This window comes from Thunnus thynnus, chromosome 19, assembly GCF_963924715.1.
Source record: "Thunnus thynnus chromosome 19, fThuThy2.1, whole genome shotgun sequence".
NCBI classification, from domain to species: Eukaryota; Metazoa; Chordata; class Actinopteri; order Scombriformes; family Scombridae; genus Thunnus; species Thunnus thynnus.
In genome coordinates, this window is record NC_089535.1 from 6,461,505 (window position 1) to 6,475,940 (window position 14,436).

Below are 14,436 nucleotides of genomic sequence, written 5' to 3' on the forward strand. Positions count from 1 at the left end.
GTATACAGTGTGTGCAATGACATTATGTACCTGGGACCAAGTAAGTAAGGGTTTATTCATCCAGCGCCTTTCAAGACAAGTGCTTCACAGAAACAAAGACAACAATTTCTAAAATAGTCCTCTGAGGTGGAGAATATAGTATCAGTTTTTTTTATAAGAGGGATTTTCCCCCCTGTTTCTCTAGAAAAGAAAACCAAAGAATCCCACACACTGTCCATCACTTAAACTCACTTTAATAACAACTTTTTGGTCCTCAGAACTTCATCAAGCAAAATTCATACAAACAAAACGCACCATGCAAACAGCATCATCCAGATAAAGTCCATCTGTTTTAAGGTTAAGGTTAATGAACTCTTCCAATACAAAAGCAAACAGGATACCAAGCACTTACAATTGTAAACATACATAATAAATAAACAAGAATTATGGAAAATTAGTTCACATTATACAATCAGGTCCTTCCAGTTTAGTAAAAATGCATTTATTAAGCAGCAACAAAGACATGATCCCTCACTGGCTTCCCAACTGGAAATATAGCCAGTGGTGTTCCTTGGAAGTGAGTCTCTGCTGCTGTGCGTGACAAGTATAAGATCTTGGGAATACAAAATGCCCTACTTTACTAATGACAGTAGCTTTATACATTTAATTATAGGCAGGCAGGGAGTACTACTCAGCCTGTGAAAATAGTTGTTTAATGTCGTCTCTGACTCTGGAGGAGCTTTGTCAAGTTAACAGGAAGTTAGTGTTGGAAACTGGAGATGTGGAGTTTGAAAGATGAAGAATTTACCAGACAGGGAGGGTCTAATTAAAAGAGACTATTAGTTGCATTATGGGAAATGTAGGATCCAGTGTTTTTGGAGCTTAAATCAGGATATTTCAGCCTCTTCTGCTTTAATTTTGACTTTATTTTTTAATCTATCTTTTATGAGTCCTACAACTTGAGTGAATTGCAACGCTTAATTGCTGAAATATCCCTTTAATTGAGGAGCTCATTAGGATTTGTTCTTTAAGCACAGAACAGCTGAACTTTGGGCTGCAGCTAATGATTATTTTCAACAGATGCCTGGCCAACAGTCTGCAACCTAAATATGTTTACTTTAATTTAATATGATGTAAGACAAGAAAAAGCAGCAAATTATCATAGTTGGAAATAATTTTAAACAATTAATCATTTATCAAAGCAGTTGCCAATTAATTTTCTGCCGATTGACTTATCAATTAATCATTGTAGCCATAACTTACTTTTTTATTAGTAGGCCTGCCTAATCAAATATTGATGTCTTGCCATATGTTACGTACCCAGACTGGACCTATAATGTGAGATGTTGGTGGAAATCAGTGTGTGGGATTTAGGTTGGACCAAATGGAGGACTAGGAATGCGGGCTTACCAGACTCCAACGATCCAAAGCACACTGGGGCCCCAACCTGCGGCTTCGTCCGATCCACAGCAAGCCCAAACTGCTGCACGGCCTCGCCTATCTGGCTCAGTGTTCAAGTTTTATTAAAATCTCTTCTTCAGAGTAGATGAGAACCAAAAGAAAAACCAAACAACTGAATAACGAGGGGAAAGTCACATCACGCCAGTTCATCAGTCGATGCACAGGCCGTTTCTCGTTCTCCTCTGATCCGCAGGTGTTTTCACTTCTCCTGATGCTCGCAGCAACACGCAAACCCAACCGCCTCCTCCTCATCCAGTCCAGCCAATGAATGAAAAGCGTGTGAGGTAGCGTGATCAGGGGCTACACCTTAGCAGTCACAATACATACCAGTACATTACATTAGATTACATTACCTACAGTACAATAGTTTCAGTTCAGTTTCTAATTGAAGGAAATTTAGTTTATTTTGTTAAAGTTCATTTTATTTCTTATTAACCTCTTTGAGCTCCTTAGAATGTGTTGTTTGTTCTGTGGTTTATGTGACTTGGCTGCTGTAACACTGCAGTGTCCTAGTGGGATTAACCCTATAGTACCTATCTATCTATTCACTATATATCATGTATTTGATGCAAATATACAGATTCAGAATTACTGATAATTTAAAAAATATCAACTCATTTAAAAAATAACAAGTCTTTGCAGTAGTTTATATTCTCACCAAGAAAAATTGTGAAAAGGTCTTTCACTGTGGTTATGTTCTTCTTTTTTATTCTTTCCACTTATCGGTCCTCTAACTTTCTACAAACTCCTACTTTCTCACCTCTCTTTGAACATTTCTGTCCTCTTTCCTGTCATTCTTCACCTCCCTCTTGGCCGTCTCAAACCTTATGAATCAAGTGTTTGCCTTTCTCATTCTTCGCCACATTCATCTTGCTTGCTTCACTCTTTTTTTGAACTCCCCAGATGCTCTTGTCCCTGTACTCGATCCTAAATCTTCCAAGTGGACTTTGTCACCTACTCTAATAAGAGTTGGTGTCTTATGACAACTTCCTCTAGCACTTCCTCCATCATCTCCTAATCTTAACGGCTGACTGATCTCTCTCCAAATTGTTCTCTCAGCCATGATTACTGAGCTGTCCATTTCCACTGCCTTCCTTCCTGTTCTGGTTCACATCTGGCTGTGTCCTCCTCAAGTAAAACAGAATTACTCATTTTCTCATGAGGCCAACCCTCAATCCACATCTTTGGAATCTTTGCTTCTCGTTGTCACTGAAGCACTCAACAGTGATTGAGCCTCCTCAGTCTTTTTTATCTCGCCAGTCTTTTGCCTTCAACACTGAACACAGTTTGGTTCAGCTCTGTTAGACCTCTCTGTGATTCCTGCTCAGACCGCCAAGAATCTCTTTGTATTTAGAGACAAACAACTGTGATGTGAGGTCCACATGACAGTGACAACACTATCCTGCAAGTCTGCTATTGTCAACAAAGTACCTTAGATAGATGTTTTACCTCTTTCAACTCCATACAGTCTACACTCTTATGTTTTGCAGAGCAACCTAATAGTGCCCCACAAACTGTAATATGCATAATTTACAAAATGTTTCAATGAATAGCAAGTCCTACAAATCAAACAACAAAATACTGTAGTTTGCAACTGCCCTTCCAGAAAGACAAAAAGCTGACAAAAATAACTATTACAAAAATGAAAGTGTTTTCTGATCTGACACTTCTCACTTAAGGTTTAGTTTGGTTTAGGCGCAAAAATAACTTGGTTTGGGTTCAAGTAAACGCTTAGGGAATGATCTCCTGTGTCAAACTCAATTTTGTTGAACCCATTCAACCTTCCCGACCTCCCTCTGCGGACTTTGTGGCTCTATCTCCCATCCAGCTTTTTTTTCAATGATCTTTATGAAAAAATGAAGCGTGTTCCTGAGGTTTACTTTCCATTTTCTTGGACAAATTTGAAGCGTTTAATATTTAAAAACAAATTTAACAAAGATCTTTTCTTAAGCATAATAATATTGAGCAGATTGAAGACATTACTCTGGCCTCTGAAAAATGTGAATGCAATTTTTTCAATATAACATTTCACTAGCTAAATGATTAATCAATAATGAAAATTATCATTAGTTGCAGCCCTTGTCAACACTATATCTAATTTATATGTCTGTGATAGTCAGTTCAGACAAATTATTATTACACTGCTCTGTTAGTATGTTAGTGGCTGGTACCCAAAATTAGTCTACTGATATTTCTTCAAATGTAGCACTTGATGACCCTTGATGACGTTTAGTTAGTGGTCGGTAGCGGTTAGTTGAGACTACATGTGGGTTTTAAGTATGTCCCCCTTTTTGCCTAATTACCCCTGACAAATAACACTGACTGGTGGTTGAGTCACCAACTCACGTCTACCTCACCGCTTTAGTCATAAAGCTTCTGTATGACTGTGAGTAGAGTTTGTGCGTAGCATGCATTATTGAGAAGCTCTTACCTCAAGTAGAATTAACTAAAACCCCCCTTCCCCCTTTTTTCCTTATCTGTCCTCTGTTTTTGTGGAAATTTCTCTTCAGCTGGAGACAGTCCTTAATACCTGGACATTCTCCCGTGGGTTTATGAACACGTATGTGGGATAAACCACATATTCCAACAAACCATTCAATAAAAAAAATGACTCACCAAAACAATTTTTGCTCAGAGAATAACTGGAGACCTCGATGGTTAATTCCAAAGCATGACACACGGAGGTAATTTGGTGTCCACTATGAGACAAATGGCTGATTCACCGTGTGCTTGAAGTGTGTTGCAAGCATGTGCGTGTGTGTGTGGGCATATGCTTAAAGGATACACATGTAGCCGAGCCGTTGCTTATTCACACCGGAATGACGCATGTGGTTAAGAAGCCTGTTGAAGCTGCCCAGACAGGCTGCAAAAAAACACACGTACATAGGGAGTGTTATGTGATGCTCCTGCAGGAGGATTATGCAAGTAAACCTGTGAGTTCAATCTGTGGCTGGCTGCTAATTCCTTCTAAAGAGGTTTGCGGTGGACAGCTCCATTCTGAGCTGCTAATACTGCATCTAAATATCCATGGCCACAGTGTAGGAGAGGCGATCACGAAACCTTTCTGTACCAGAAAACCTGTACCAGATATTGCAATTTTGTTTACTGTTTACTCTGAAGTGCAGCAGGGAGAGATAGGTCTTGCAAGGGGGGAAAAAAAGCCAAATATGCCAAAATGCTTCTGGACAGCAATGGTAAAATGGTAAGAAGCGTTCACGTCTTGTTTGCTTTGTGTGTTTGTTTTTACATGCTCAGTTTGTGACAGCGATTCACACATCCTCATCTTTTGCTCCACAGGTTTCTGCTACAGAAGAATGTGTAGGACCTATGAGACTGACTCAAGAGCCAATTCAGGTGAGAGTGAAGCAGATTTTGTAACATCTGGAATCATGTTCTTGAATGTTAACAGATTGCATTTTGAACAGCGGGGGCTTGAACACCAATGTTTTTGTTCAGTCTAACACAAATTGATCTCTTTGTACTTAAGACAGTAGACAGTAATTGGAAAATAATATCAAAATAGGTAGTTGTAAGTCTTGCATAATATATCCCTCTAACACCAGAGGCTGATTAGAAAATGTTTCTCTTTTCTCTTGACTACCCAATTAGTTTCTTTCTGGGAACTTTAACACCCTAAATTCAGCTAGATTGAGTTTCTTAGCTAACCTTTTATATAATTCTCAGTTTAATCATAATTTCTGTTATTTTAAACCCTTGCACGGCTTTGCTGTTATAGTAATTGTTTTTCGTTCCAAATTGTTTTGCTTATTACAATGAATGCAGTAATGTATTGGCAATTGGCAACAGCTGAATGAAGAGTGTAATCTTTAATTATGTTTTAAAAGGAACAATGCAACTAATGAATCTATTTGCATCCAACTGTCCAATGGTCTTTAACTTGTGTGTCTATAGCATGGCCGTTAAACAAAAGCGAACATTTTCTTGTGTTGTATTTCAGTTTATTCTGTAAATTTGACCTTTCACAAGGAAAAAACGTACACATCAACATCACAGTAGTAACCAGGCATGAAGACGGACGTGATATTTTACACCGCCTGCCTTGTATTACAGAAACATGTCTACATTTAAAATATATAAATACAAATGGATGGATTTGGATTTTATGCGCCTCTGCTCTTAATATGGCCCAAAACTGGAAAAAAATCCTAAAGAAAATTTGACCTATTTACTGAAATGTTTCATTAAGTGTACTTTCATGGCTTTCAAAGTTTATTGTATTTTTGTGAAGGACCAGAGTTCACCTCAAACTGATTACCTTATCTTTCTCCTCTGTCTTGCTGGGCTCTTATCTTGTCCGTCAAGAACTTGGGAATATTGCAAGGTTAGACAGGGTTGAGTCAGGGATTGTCTGTGCTCATCCTCTGGTTAGGGATTAGGCCATGTGCTAGTCAGATTTGCCCTTATGTAACAAAGAAAGTATGAGTCCTAGAGGTTACCAGCTGCTTGGGATACAGGTACTGTAGATGCACAAAGAATTCCTCTGTTTTGGCAGTTCCTACCTCAGGAATCAGCTACTTTATTAGGTGCTTGTTTATTGCTTTGATTTAATTTGCTTCGGTTTGAGCTGTGCTGTTTTGACCGATCTCCAGGGGTTTCTGAGTTCAGCTCAGTTCCCACTCCAGTGCAGTGATGTGAGAGGCCTGGCATGCCACTCATGTTCATGCTGCGCTACAGTATCCTGCTCTATCCCTTCGAAATAACATCACAACAGGAATCTCTGGCAGCATGCAGGCAGGTGAAGGGACCAGGGGCTTTATTAAAAAGCCTTCTAAGACCTCGTCTTATGCCCCGTAAAACCCTTAAACTTCTCTCTGAAAGCAGCACACTGAACTTGTACCTCAAGCCTTCTGCTGGATCCGTAACCCAGCCCGCCCCATTCCCGCTTCACTCTTTCCACAGAACAGAGAGATGAAAAGAGAGAGATAAAATGCTCTGCAGGAGAGAGTTATATATTGTGAATTTTCCTTGACGTTTACTGTTGCCTCACAGCTCTGGAGAGTTTCAACGGCTCCAGATACCACCTCCTTCAGCTCCTCTAATGATTCATGTGCTTCACACACAACACAGATAAGCGAAGACAAAGTAACACACATGTTGTATGTTATCATATCTCTCATACCTGCATACACAGTCTGTATATCTTGTTGAAAAATCCCCAAAAGTTGTCTTTGTGCCACTTTAACCTTTTACTACCCACCGTCTGGCCCGCAGGAGGCTAGTATGTTGAACTTTCACTGACTAGTACAAGGGAAATTTGATATGAACATGTAATATTTGCAATGATAAATCAGATTGTCATTATGGTTGTTTTCAAAAAGAATTCCCTGTCATAAAAATATTCAGGTACAATACGCCCTAGCGTAGTCTCTCCCTTCTTCCAACAGTATAATAAATCCTTGAAAAACTTAAGTCCAAATTCACTGCGAGGGTCTAACAATCTTAAATAGATCACTCGTTTTAATTCAGGGGTGTGTGTCAAAGGGTTAACGACTTGATTCATATCCAAAGGGCTTTATAGCCTTAATGACACTGTATGCGTGTTTTAACCGTCTTCTCTGAGGCTTCAGGTTCACTTACAGCTTCTTCGGCTGTAACTGACAATTATGTTCATTATCGATGACAATTACGCTCTCAAATAATTGATACATTTGTTTCTATTAAGTGTCAGAAAACACTCATTTAGAAAATACTAAATGTCAGTTGTCGAGTTTACAAAATCAGATTGTTTGATTTGTCCAAGAAACAGTACAAAACCTAAAGTTTAGTGTCATAGAAGACTAATAAAAACCAGCCAATACTGATATATTTGAGAAGCTGGAACCAGTAGATTTTTGTCATTTTTGTTTAAAAAATTACTTAAGGGACAAATGAATGATTAAAATAGTTGCAGATTAATTTTCTGTCAATTAACAAATCCATTAATCGACTAATCGTTTCAACTCTACTCTGGACAAAGCTTGTTGGTAGACCTTTATCACATGCTTAGCAAAGCATATAAAAGTATACAGTTAAGAGAACAGATCATGTCTGGTTTTCTGGTTTATGATGTCTCTGTCCTCAAACTGGTAAAATTCGTACACACAGCACTGGTACACATTAAGCTCAATGAGCTCATATTTTTATAGGTTACAGCATAAAAATGGAGATAAAAGCAGTAACATCGACTCTAAATGGCCCTTCTTTACCTTCATATACTATCTCTGATAGGCTTAGGTTGTCTTACGCTACCACAAAGATAAAGTGCTCAAAGCTAGTCGGCCCAATGACACCTGTGTGTTTGTGAATCTCTTAACTTTAGATGGCATCTGGCCTGGGTGTGCAAACATGGCAGATTAACCCCTGAACTCTGAAAATGTGAGTCAGCTCGCAGCAGCAGTTGGGGATAAGCTTTGTGCCAATTGAACAGTGTTTCCATACAAACCTCGAATCCAATAAGTCACTGTGTGTAACTAAATGTTCAAATTTAAAATATGTGTTCAGTTTAAGAACGCTGTACGGTAATTGTGTAAACCTACGTTCATTTGTGTACCATTAACAGTGAGTTACATGCAAGGAAGTGTGTGTCTAAGACAGTTATGATGGCGGTATGATGGAGTGCAGCCATGTGTTTGACTGTTTGTACATCAGATGGGGTATTAAGACCAATGGCGCCTCCTACCAGGCTCGTCGTTGGTGACATATTTGGGTGGCAGGTCAGAGATCTGTGCGGTCGGCTTCGTCCCAGAGTCGACTGGGCACTGTGTGTGTGGAATTTCACATGCTAGCACCATGGTTACACAAACCAGTGCCATGGTTACACAAGCCAGCACAGGATCAAAGACTGTGGACCTTTCACAGGCACTCACCAATACTACCTCATTTTCTCCCTCTGTCCTCTCCTTTTACATCTTGTTCTTCTGCCATTTTTCTTTTCTCACCTTTCTTTTTCCATATTCTGTCTGTTCTATTTCCAGGTGTGAACGACTCCATAGATAGATTTCACACCCTGAACTACTCCCTTCCTCTACTTCTCATTTTAAAACTGTGCAGGATGAGTGGGGAGTCATGACTTTAGCTCCCTTCTACTTTTTTCACCCACTCACTCATTCTCTTTTCCCTCTCTCTCTGCTGCACCTCCATGCACTCCCTCTGTCACTCTATCCTTTGTTGTCCTTAGAGGGAGTCAGGAGGTGATGCTGCTGTGAGGCAGAGCTGAGCACTGTTGGTTCTGGCTGCCGCCCAGCTGCCTGTGTGTGTGAGTGTGTGCGTGTGTGTGTCTTTATGTGCCTCTTAACAGTGTTGTGTTTCCTCACAACTGTACCAAAGGTGGCTGTGGTGTGTTCGTGGTCAAAACTCAGTGTGGGATCAAAAACATGTGTCCACGCTCCGCAGGCTTCATGTCTGTTGGTGCGAAACACAGAATTCATTTGTGATTATGCGCTGCTCCATAATAACTCAATGGGAGAAGACATTGTCATGACATTACATGATGTCTGTTTTAGCTCTTCCACCCCTTCATTTTAAATACCCCTATTCGGGGTCATGGAGGGGGCTGGAGTCTATCCCAGCATGCACTGAGCAAAAGGCAGAGAGACACCCTGCACAGGTTGCCAGCCTATCACAGAGAAAACAAGCAGATAGATGAACACACTCACAATTATGGACTGTTCATAGTCTGCAGCTCCCCTGAGTTGTGCAAGTCTGGGGACTGTGGGAGGAAATTCACATATACTCAAGAGAGAAAACATGCAAACTCTGCACAGAACGGAGCAGAACAAAACCACCCTCTGCCTCCTCTTGACTAAAGAATTTGATGTCTTTCCTACATTTATAAAACTTGAAAGTTCCCCCTCCACTCAAAAAAAAATGTTTTGCTTCTTGTTCCTTCAGTTGGATGTTTGAGTTTCACTGTGCAAAATGATGTTTGTGCAGAGTTTGTTTTCACATTCATCTGCCGAAGGAGGAAAGTTTCTCTGTGCTCAGTTTAAATCTCAGTTCAAAGCATGTACCTACAAGCATGATTTGTGACATCACAACTAGTTTGGAAGCCATTCGTGGTCCAGTATGCAACTTACACAAGTGTGATGTGGAAACTTGAACCTCCAGTGTATAAACACTGAGAATGGAGGAGGAGGAGACATCTTGTGTGCAGCAGTTAAACTTTGGAATTGAAAAATATTTGCATATTCAGAGATTCTGGATTGAGGGAGAAGGAGAAGATGTAATTTTAAGGATTTAAATGAGATAAACAAACTTGTTTTGGAGAAAAATCATTTCAGTCACAAATTATCGTTCAGAGCAGAGTATTATGTGTCTTAAAACACATTTGGAGGAGATCTGTAAATACATATTGAAAGGTTCCTCTCATAACTTTTATAAGAGCTGGTATTCTTGCTGTTGAGTCACTTACATCCCTGAACTCCAGTTTATTTTTATTGTCAACAATGCAATTAGGTGCAGTAACAAGCTGTAAGGATTAACAAACAGTACCACACTTTCTCATTCAAGTGAACGGGAAGTGTATCCAAACTTTTGACTGGTACTGTATATATGAATATATAATATAAAATTTGTGAGGAAAGAAGCAGTGCTGAGATTAAAAAAAATCAGGACTTTCTTGCTATGAGGCTACATAGTTAACCACTTACCCACCATGCCTTGTGATATCTATATGTAAGCAACAATCTTTTTTTTTTTTTTTTTTTTACTATTTATTTCTCTGTCAGTAGGTGGGTATGCCCTCCTTTTCAGTATCAGATTTAGAGTTGTTTGTATATTTGATACATCTGAGTAAGCTGTTATTATTATTCAGCATAGGTTGTACAGAATTTAATTCATCCATCCATCTAAATCACACTTGCACAATAATGTCACAGACTGCTAGTACTATGAAAAGTACCCTTCTTTTCTATAATTGTGGTCATTTTCAAAAACAAATCTCTGTCATAAAAATCTTCCAGGTACAATGCTGAGAGATTATAACTCAAATCTTAAAAATATGGTGTCTCCCTACCTTCAAAGCTGTTTGGCAGGCCAACAATCCTTGAAAAACAAAATAAAATTAAACAAAGCATTAAAAAACATTATGTCCAACTTCACTGAAAGGGTCTAACAATCAAGAATGGTCCACCTTCAAAAGGGAGGTGGGTGTTAAGGGTTAAATACCCCCAAGAGCTGCTGTCACACTGGGGGGTTTTGGCAATGAGCTCAATCTAATTGCAAATTTATTATCTAGATCTTAAAGAAAGATGTTCAGCAGTTGCACCAGTTATTATTCAGGCCCATAAATGGTGTCAGCTGATGTCTGGTTCTGCTGCTCTGGAGAATGTCCTGTCTGAGTAGTAAATGTTGTGTAGACCTACTAACATATATATTCTATAATTATCACCGTAGTAGCAGCACTGTCTCACCCAGGTGTCCGTTCTCTCCTGTCCCCTCAGGTCCTGCTGGTGTTCGCCAAGGAGGACAGCCAAAGTGATGCCTTCTGGTGGGCCTGCGACCGTGCTGGGTTCAGGTGTAACATCGCACGGACGCCTGAGTCTGCCGTTGAGTGTTTCCTAGACAAGCACCATGAGATTATAGTCATTGATGGACGCAACTCGCGCTACTTTGAGCCTGAAGCTGTCTGCCGGTGAGCCTTACTTTGGGGACTGTTGTCACTGCTTCTGTGTTGTTGTCTCATTTTGTCTTCAATGGACTGACATTTGTGGAATATCTCCTCCTAGAAAGTTGCTTAGAGGAATAGTTTTGGGATTTACGCATCTTGCCAAGAGTAAGATGAGGAGATTGATACTACTCTCATGTCAAATACAATATGAAGCGACAGCTGAAGATGGATCCCTCCTCAGTTGCTCTTCCTAAGGTTTCTTCCATTTTTTCCCCTGTAAAGGATTTTTGTGGGGAGTTTTTCCCTTATCTGAATCAAGGGCCCAAGGATAGAGGATGCTGTATGTTGTACAGATTGTAAAGCCCCCTGAGGCAAATTTGTAATTTTTGTGATTGGGTTAAAATAGTTAAAAATTGACTTGACAGCTGCAACTGGTTAGCTTAGCTCACACATACTGGAAACAGCTAGCCTGACTCTGTCCAAAGGTAACAAAACCCATCTACCAGCACCTCTCTGCTAAGCCAAAAAAAACAGTCCTGCACATAATCCTTGTAAAACCACAACTTGTCATCTTTACACTTCGGTTTTTGTATGTATTAAACAAATAATATATTCTGTGTTAATTAGTAAGATTGAGATGTGCTGTTAAGTCATTTTTTACCTTTAAACAGAGCCAGGCAAGCTATTTCCTCCAGTTTCCAGTCTTTAGGCTAAGCTAAGCTAACCAGTTGCTGCCTGTAGCTTCATAGTTAACATACAGACATGAAAGTGGTATCGACCTTCTCATCCAACTCTTGGCAAGAAAGTGAATAAGTCTATTTACCAAAATGTCGACATATTCCTGTGAGTTTAAAACTGTGCTGTGATTACTCCAACAACTTGAACTGGCACAGTTACCTTCTTTTCTTTTACTGTTTCAACCAGACCAACAAGTATGTTTGACTTTAAACTGTTGGAAAGGGTTTCATCGGCCAAAAATGTCAGAGAATTTTTATAGCAAAAATCATGTAACTATTCACTTCAATCAAAAATAATCAATACTGAAATAATGAGGTTCAATCTAAAATCAGCAATATACAAGAATGTTCAGTTTGCTTGAAAGCAGCTGCACTGTAAATAGCTTTGGGGCACTGTAGTGGAGGGATTGTTGGCGCCATCTGGTGTCCACTGGAAGCACTGCAGGCATCTGCAACCCAAAGCTGCACACTGTTGAGTTCCTGTAGTCTGTAAACAGGAGTTCAAAAGGTTTCTGAATTCAATGTTTTGCGCTGAAAAGAGGAAGTAGTGGATAATGGATATCAGTATTAATAAGTGGCACTTGAGTGAGCCTGAACTACAAAGCTTGAGAGCGTTTGTTGACATGAAAGCTGGATAGTGGCCCAGTGGTACCAAGAGTAGTTCAGATGTAGAAGCTTGAAAAAGAGCTAAGGTCCTTTTTTTTTTTTTTCTTGTCCATGTTTTTCCACAGAAAAAGCCCCTGGCCACTTTTCAGATTCCTCTTTGATTGTAACATAAACCCATTCACTCCTTGAACTTGCCAAATGTGAAGTTCATACTGGTTGTACTGGTCTGTGTTTGTCCCCTATATACACAACTCTCATGTGTGCATGGGCATTTGAAGATTTATTCAGGAAATACTTTTATATATCTATGTTTGGCACAGATTTGGACAGCGTAAAACAGAGTCTCTCAAGAACATTTCAAACACGCTGGTTTTCATGTCAAATTCCTTCATTGGGAAATTGAATGCTGACATTGAAGACAAACAGTTGTTACTAGAGGTTAAGCTAAGTTGTAATGACATTTAAATTATAACCAAGCTCTTATTACTGCAAATAACTAATAAAAGCTGGATTCTGTTATGTGACATGTACAAACAAAGGCCTTTTGTTAAAGGGTTTTTGAATGGGGATTCCCAAGGATGAAACTGTTTAATATGTGTCCCATGGTTGTTTTAATGCCTGTGTGAATACCTTACAGGCATCATTACAAGGATGTCTCTAAAGACCTTTTATGTATGTTTTAAACATTCTCACTTTTCACAGTCTTGGTGAAATAGTGCATATGCCTCGTTATTTTTAGCTAAGACAAGTGAATGCTATACTTCTATGTTTAATTTTGTCGGGAATTTCTGCAGACTTTTTGGGTTGTAGTTATTGTTAGATACAGTACTAACCCATCCAGAGTTCTTGGATACACTAAAAGCCACCACCATATATTTTGTAGAGTGATTTATTATAAGTGCTTCATTATTTCCCCAAGTAAAGGAACAGATCCATTTGTCTCTCCTGTCTCCTGATTACCACAGTTTGGCAGCTGCTCCTTGTCTGTTCATAGCTCCTTCACTCCTCTCCTCGTCACCATTTTTTCTCCTCGTCTTTCCTTTTCCCTCCTCATACCTCTCAAGGATCTCTGCCATCATTTGTTCCTTCTGCTCCTCCTTTCATCCTCCATCACTGTCTTCTTTCCTCCTCCACCTCTTGGCCACTTTCCCGTATGTTCTTCCAGCGGTGCGGCTTTGTGGTCGAACCTCTGAAGCAGATGTTGTGCATGGTGTTCCTGTGTAAAGCACAGAAATGTTCTGTCCTTCTTTTGTGGCAATGACATCACCCCCAATCTGCCCACATGTTTATTCTGTACCTGAGTCCAAGCCACTTCTTATGAGCTCAAAGTGTGGACGAATTGAACTCCTGTTGACACTCCTGCTGACTTTTAATCTGCTTTTTGTTTTCGTTCCAGGTTGATCCGCGCCACAAAGCCCTCAGAAAACACAGTTATTCTAGCCGTTGTGCCACAAAAGTAAGTTCGATTTTACCATTTGTAGATTTTAATATCCTCTGTGTTATAGGAGTTCTGTGAGATTGTGCTTTAAAGCCCCTGAAAACTTCAAAGCTTCAAATCTCAAAGATCCCTTTCAGACATGTTTGAAGACATATAAAAATACTCTGCTTTGAATAATTTTTGTCTGATACGGTTTTTCCATAAAAAGATTGAATTACCTAGTTGGCTTCCAAACTAATTGTGATGTCACAAATCATGCACGTAAGTCCACACCTTTAACTTGATTTTCAGTGAGTACAAAGAAACTTTCCCCCTTCAACAGATAAATGTGAAAACTGCCTTCTAGTGTCAAACTCTGCACATACATCATTCTACACAGTGAAGCTCAAAGTTCAAACTGAATGAACAATAAGCAAAACACATTTTTGAATGGAGGTATTTCTCTATAACATATCAACCTTTTCTCTCAAAAATTACATTTATATACAACTAATTTGCAACAGGAACTACATTTTGAAGAAAAACATAATGTCGCCTGAATTATGTTTTCTATCAATGTAATGAGCACATTTTTTTAATTAAGGTATCTAGTAAGTCGAAAAATGTTG

At 39.4% G+C, this 14,436-nt stretch overlaps 1 protein-coding gene across 2 annotated transcripts in view; it reads left to right on the forward strand.

Annotated features, from left to right (window-relative positions):
* The window catches only part of pde8b (phosphodiesterase 8B), a 54,965-nt gene that overhangs the window by 13,908 nt on the left and 26,621 nt on the right, over positions 1-14,436 (forward strand). For both annotated transcript variants that reach the window (XM_067573642.1, XM_067573641.1), the window contains exons 2-4: positions 4,738-4,794; positions 10,881-11,071; positions 13,787-13,846. In XM_067573642.1, coding sequence (XP_067429743.1) covers positions 4,738-4,794; positions 10,881-11,071; positions 13,787-13,846 — 308 coding nt within the window. The remainder of the gene's footprint in view (positions 1-4,737; positions 4,795-10,880; positions 11,072-13,786; positions 13,847-14,436) is intronic.